The sequence below is a fragment of the Saccostrea cucullata genome, unplaced genomic scaffold (genome assembly GCF_032062105.1).
Source record: "Saccostrea cucullata isolate Sc308-1 unplaced genomic scaffold, CSIRO_AGI_Scuc_v1 ctg15210, whole genome shotgun sequence".
In the NCBI taxonomy this organism is placed as follows: Eukaryota; Metazoa; Mollusca; class Bivalvia; order Ostreida; family Ostreidae; genus Saccostrea; species Saccostrea cuccullata.
Window position 1 is genome coordinate 1 of NW_026918938.1, and position 7128 is coordinate 7128.

General features: G+C 34.5%; 1 protein-coding gene and 1 long non-coding RNA gene across 2 annotated transcripts; one reads left to right on the forward strand and one right to left on the reverse strand.

Moving 5' to 3' along the window:
* Positions 1-1552: 1552 nt before the first annotated feature.
* Positions 1553-2760, reverse strand: LOC134275978 (uncharacterized). Its single transcript, XR_009993958.1, has 3 exons — positions 2644-2760; positions 2062-2283; positions 1553-1772 (listed from the first exon to the last, which is right to left on the reverse strand). It is a non-coding gene; the product is annotated as an uncharacterized LOC134275978 (long non-coding RNA).
* A 678-nt stretch (positions 2761-3438) lies between these two features.
* LOC134275966 (uncharacterized) lies at positions 3439-6465 on the forward strand. Its single transcript, XM_062758248.1, has 2 exons — positions 3439-3471; positions 3726-6465. Exons 1-2 carry the CDS (start codon positions 3446-3448, stop codon positions 5740-5742), a joined length of 2043 nt encoding a protein of 680 aa, XP_062614232.1. The 5' UTR covers positions 3439-3445; the 3' UTR covers positions 5743-6465.
* Positions 6466-7128: the final 663 nt, after the last annotated feature.

The window sequence follows — 7128 nt, forward strand, 5'->3', positions numbered from 1 at the left end:
AAAAAATAAATGGGTATTTATTAAATAATTGAATATTAAGGATCAATGAATATGAACATAGGCCCGTAGCAAAAAAGAAAGAAAGAAATTATCAAAACTTACGATGTAAATTTTATAAAAAGTATATAAATAAATAAATAATAATTTTTTATAGTCGGGAGGAAAAGAATTTTAAATGGTTGTAATTTGCTGTAAATATTGTGCTACTTAACAACACAAAAATTTTTTTATGATTTTATTTTTTTCTGATGAAAAGCTTTGAAGTTTTATATATATTTCCTTATGAAATTATTTTTAAACGTTTAAACACATAATTCTCCATAAATTGATCATTTAATTTTTTTATACATATCATTGGGGCATATTGCAATAAAAAATATTTTTTAATAATAAATAAAATTATTCATTAAAAAATCAAATAAACCCTCTTTGAAATAAAAAAAAATCAATTTCACACCTCTGCAGCCTTCCCGAGAGCGAGAACAATAGGGACAGTAATTATCAGTAAATGTCAGCACTTGTCTAAGTTTTTCAGAAGGGACAGTAAACGGGTCAGTAATTGTCTAAGTTTATCAGCATCGACTAAGTTTATCAGCACCGGCAGTAAAAAGGTCAGTAATTGTCTAAGTTTATCAGTAAGGACAGCACATTGTCAGTAATTTTCTAAGTTTGTCAGTAAAAAATGGGAATGTCAGTACATTTTGGACTTAGTAGTGATCTGTACCAGACACCAGTATAAACTAACCTTAAGTTTTGTGCTCACTCCATCTGTACCAGACACCAGTATAAACTAACCTTAAGTTTTGTGCCCATTCCATCTGTACCAGACACCAGTATAAACTAACCTTAAGTTTTGTGCCCATTCCATCTGTACCAGACACCAGTAGAAACTAACCTTAAGTTTTGTGCCCATTCCATCTGTACCAGACACCAGTATAAACTAACCTTAAGTTTTGTGCCCATTCCATCTGTACCAGACACCAGTATAAACTAACCTTAAGTTTCATGCCCACTCCATCTGAACCAGACACCAGTATAAACTGACCTTAAGTTTCGTGCCCACTCCATCTGTACCAGACGCCAGTATAAACTGACCTTAAGTTTTGTGCCTACTGCATCTGTACCAGACGCCAGTTTAAACTGACCTTAAGTTTTGTGCCCATTCCATCTGTACCAGACACCAGTTTAAACTGACCTTAAAGTTTTGTGCCCATTCCATCAGTACCAGTCATTAGTATAAACTGACCTTAAGTTTTGTGTCCATTCCATCAGTACCAGTCATTAGTATAAATTGACCTTAAGTTTTGTGCCCACTCCATCTGTACCAGACACCAGTATAAACTGACTTTAAGTTTCTTGCCCACTCCATCTGTACCAGACATCAGAATAAACTGACCTTAAGTTTTGTGCCCACTCCATCTGTACCAGACACCAGCTTAAACTGACCTTAAGTTTTGTGCCCATTCCATCTGTACAAGACACCAGTTTAAACTGACCTTAAGTTTTGTACCCACTCCATCTGTAACAGACACCAGTATAAACTGACCTTAAGTTTCGTGCCCACTCCATCTGTACCAGACACCAGTATAGGATCAGTAAATCCTGCAGCTTTGACGTCAAACAAAGCACCAAATCCACCCAGACTAGCATCACATCCAGGTCTCATGGTGTCTTTAGCCAATGGCTGAATGGCCTTAACCAGAATGTTACCAGCCTCAATGTTAACTCCAGAATCTTGGTATGAGAGATGGGGGAACATGGTTTTTTGATGCCTGTAATATTACATGAATTCAATAGAAATCTAAAGTGTATATAAAGCATAATATATCACATATTTTTACAGAAGCAAGCCAAGATTAACATATGTATAAATTTCTCGCTAATAAAACTCATAACATTTATTTCAATTTTGTTTTTATATCTCTTTTTCCAAATGTTTTGAGAAGGTTCTATTCTCATGTATGCATTTTCACCTGTTAATTAAACAAGGGTCATGCATTGGATCCTCTCACATTGGCAGTTTGAAAAATCTTTCTTTTAGCATTGCCTGGATATTGTTACCTGTCCAACACCCTGAATCCAATATCAGATCTGTGATAACTCCATCAAACTTGATAAACCCCGCCCACTTCTCAGCTTCTGTACAGGCTGACTGGAGGTCAGAGTTCACGGCCACGACAACCAGGACACGCCCACCACTGGTAACTATACCCTGCTCCTGTTTGGCCGTCCCTGCATGGAACACCAGAACTCGGGGTCCTAACTTCTCCACTCCATCTATACCTATAATATTCAACAAAGAAATCATTTCTTGCTTTTCAGGTGTGGACACAATTTTTTATGCAAGTCATGATCGGTTGATAACCCCAGCCTTCAAAACTTAAACATCTTTTTTTCTGTATAGAAAAAGAACACACATCATACTGTTTTATCAAAAGATCAAATTCAAGGGGGGGGGGGGCTTATAGTAATTGGGGTATCTGTCTTATTCATTTAAATTATAATTTTAATCATAATAATAAGTTATAGCAAACCCAAAATCTAAAAACTGTTATATCAATTTAATCAATTTCTTAAATTTTTAGCCAAGTTACAGATTAACACAGTGTCACATACTCCTGACAGTTTATATGCTGTATGTACCTGAGATAGGAAACCCTTTTTTGTACACCCCAGGGTATCCCCCACTGGCTAGCACCACCCCCACTGTATACAGGTCCGAGGTAAACTGTGGGAAGTTGTGGGTGAGTTTTCCCTCCACACAGGTTTGACATACTTTATGCAGGTCAGACTCCAGTAGTGGTAGGATAGACTAGCTGAAACAATAATTGAATAAACGAAAATATACAGAAGTCAGAATTATAAAGAAATTATAGAATACATGAAAGTCTACACTAGTCAGAATTACGGTATAATCCACAAGGAATGTACTGAATAGAGGCTGAATTACATAATATAAAGTAGATGGTAAATATAGGGAATTAAACAAAATTAATTTGGTACTAATCTGGATTTTAAACTTTTAAAATATATATATTTTATATTCTTTAAATTTTTGGAAGTCATTGAATAAACATTATGAAAGCAACAAATAAAATTTAAGAACTTTAATAATAGAAAATGATACCTTATGTATCAGTTTTACAATCAGTGAAAAATAAATCCCCTAGCTCTCTCATAATTTTATTTTTTTTTATTTTCTTATATATTTATTTATATATATTTTATTAACTTTGCCTTGAGAACCAATGATTTAAATTATAGTGGACTAATCATGTCAAAACTTGAAGAGCTTAATTGAAATTGTTTTGGAATCCTTTTCTTTAAAAGTATACATTCTATAATTCGATCTAGAGCTCATATAACAAAATGAAAGTGGATTTAGAGGGGTTTTCCGAACTATTTATATATAGCACCTGATAATTTTCATATCTTAATCTGTAAAATGGACCCCATTTTCATGTCTCCAGTGTAAGTTTTAATGTATATTGTACTTAATTGAAATGTCTTCAAAGTTTGTATCTGTTCTTGGTAAAACTAACTTGAAAGCGAAAGAAATTTTTGAAAGCTTAGAGTAAAAAGTATTTATAAATAATCCTATATAATCATAATCATGAAAATTTTGCTAGCATTGAATGGTTTACTAAAATGGCATCCTATAGTGTATATCATAGCATAAAATAATACTTGCGAATAACATAAAATTACCTGTTATTTGTCATTAGGAAGACAGCCCTACAACATATGTCTGAGTCAGTGTTTATAGGACTGTGTGATAAACTTGGGACTTCACAACTGGTGGCCATGAAGAGAGATGTGGTGGACATGATGGATATGCTGGACAATCAAGTGAGAACAAATGATGAGAACAGTGTGATTTGGAGTGGAAGTCACAAAGAAGGATTCAGGCTGGAAGGGTCAGATATAGACTATATGTCCTGGCCAAATAATTACCGTGTGATCTGGGAATTATCTCAGTCTCAGTATTACAACACACACAGACTAACACTGATCCTCAGTGACTGTTCTGATAGTCCACCAGGATTCACTTTGTTATATTTACTGTCACCAAGCATGGACAGACAGGTCCAGAGAGCTTGTGTTATAATGAATAATAGACATCTTATCTCTAGTTCAGAATATAGAAGGACTTGGTGTTCTGTAGTTTATTCTGACTCCATTGAGCATGGACCCTGTGCTAGTGGAGTTTCTGATGGGGAAACAGAATATGATATAGCCCACTGTTTCGTTAGTGACTTTTGGCCTCAACCTGCCACCGTATGGATATACAGATGTCACTCCTGGCCCCAGCCTCATATTGTTGATGACATAGTTAAAAATGGATGTCACCTTGTCGCAATAGGACATACTCTAGGAAACCATGTGCACAACGAATGGAGAATTTCTTTCTCTCTTGCAGAATTTAAACTTGTGTGTGCTATGAATCACTGTCAATTCTTAACTTATGGCTTGCTTAAATTGTGCTTAACAGAAATAATGAACAATGGACTAAGTGATGAAGATAAATTACTGTGTTCCTATCACATGAAGACAGCAGTTTTCTGGGTGATTCAACAGAATACATTACAACAGTGGTGTCCACAAAATCTCCTGGAGTGTTTCTGGGTCTGTTTCAAGCTCATCCTTAAGTGGGTGTATGAGGGAGTCTGTCCTAACTTTTTCATTCCCCAAAACAACATGTTTCTGAGTAAAGTACATTGTGAAACAAAACATCAGCTATTTATAAGACTGTATGGGTTGTATGAGAAAGGTTTAGCATTCCTGTTACACAGTCCCTCGATTAGGTCTTGTATTATAAATGTTTTTCATAACCCCCACCTCTCCATCTGTACAGATGAACATACACTGATTTCTGAGGCTGAGTTTGATATAGAGCTAGTGAAGGAGATACATACATATGGCTCACTTCTCACACCAAACCTAGAAACCTATATGAGATATCTACATACAATAGAACAGATGATAGATTCACCCCTCCTAACACAGTATCAAGTCCTGATTCTACAGAAACTTACAGCGTCTGTCCTTCAGAATACAGCTTTTACATTTTACATGGAAACTTACACACATAAAAACAAACTGAGGTATAGAGCTGACAAAATCTCCTGTCACATGCTGAAATTAGCAGCTAAGTTTGGTTATATTACTGACATGATGTACATAGCTATATATTATTACAAGACACTTAGATACATGAAAGCTTTATCTATCATAGAGATGACCAAGGTCAAGTTAGCACAGCCTTATGTGATGTATTGGTATGATGTAGATAGAGAGATGTATACTGAGGCTGTAGGGGGACAACCCTGGTCTACAAAGATGAGACATGCTGTTGTAGGGAATGTCACACTTAACAATAAAATCCATTACATCAGTGAATTGATACCAGAACAACAGTCTGCTCAACAGAACGAAGAGCCTGTATTATTTATCCCACCCTTTATCCTCTTATACATGCTAAAAATCTTGTGCTACAGACATGTAGAAACATCGAGAGTACAAACAGCTCTAAATGATCTACAGACCCTAGTTCACTATGACCAGGGACAGCTTATACCTTCACCATACAGAGATATATCTTGGCAGATTCTGGGGATCTGTCAACAGGTGACAGGGAACCTCCAGGCTGCTCTATACTCATACCAACAATCTCTCGGACAAAGACCATTCAATAAAATACAAATGGCTACAGAAATGAGAATACAGGGAAATTGTCACTAAGATAACTAAATTAGTAAAATAAATTGAAACATTTACATGTAGGAATTTAGGCTGGACTGAAACATTGGCCTGGATAGCTCAGTGGTTTGAGTATGTGAATTAAATCTTCATGGTTTAGAGAAAACATGCCAATACTACATAACAGAAATTAAAGAGAAACTAATTTAAGTGTATTTTGCCTTATTCCCTGCTACATGTACAATTATAGGTGGAACCATTATGTCTTCAATAGCAAATCTCATGAAGTTAACTAACATGTATATTTAGAGATAAATCTTCTACTACATATATACAAACTGGATTACTAAACTTCTCTGTTTCTGAATGAAATGAGATTTTTAAAATCAATGAAATGGTCATTCAGAAAATATAGTAGAGGAAGAAGAAATATTTACATTCAGTGTAATTTTCTTTACGAAATCCATTAGAAATCCACGATGCTCAAATTTCTATAACACACGCGAAACCTTGTCACAGCACGGTACAATACACTGTAGGAACTACATGCATGTTCAATATTTAGGAACACTAAAATGTATATTGCTTTCACTAAATTTCATTTTTAAAAAAACTACCCTTCTTAAATTAACATAAAATACAACAAATGTGTATTAAAATGAATTTGTCATTTTTTTCCTCGCAATGTTTATTTGCGTTATTTAACTTTCCAACGTCACAAATGGCTTTCCAATGTCACGAACAGCTAATACATTTATAAGCATACCAAAGGGCGCTAAATTCACATTAAACATGAATGAAATAAAAAAATATGATCACGGAAAATTAGAGAATGTAAATATAAGCATTGAATTCATATTTTGGGATGTCTTTGGTTCTATAGCACACCTGGCTGTGTGTTATAGGACCATAGACATCCCAAAATATGAATTCAATGCTTAAATATACTTACTATAAATTTTATCAGATTGGCTTATACAAATGTTAAGAATTTATTTATTATAGTTTTATACACACTCCTCATAAATGCATAGTAATAAAATGAGAAAAGATCAATTTATTAACATTCAAAAATATTGCAATACAATGTCATGCATACAGTACCCATAACATTATTCTTTACAATTCTATTGTGTCCTATTGTGAATGTATCCTATACTCTTATGCATTTAGCCTATCCTATCATGCATGTATCCTATTGTATCGTGAATGTATCCTATTGTATTGTGAATGTATCCTATTGTATCGTGAATGTATCCTATTGTATGGTGTGTGTATCCAATAGTGTGTGTGTATCCTATCACATCATATGTGTAACTATCCTATTGTATTGTGTGTGTATATTATTGTATCATGCATATATCCTATCGAATCGTGCACATATTCTATCATATCATGCATGCATCTTATCATTTTGTGTATCCTGTG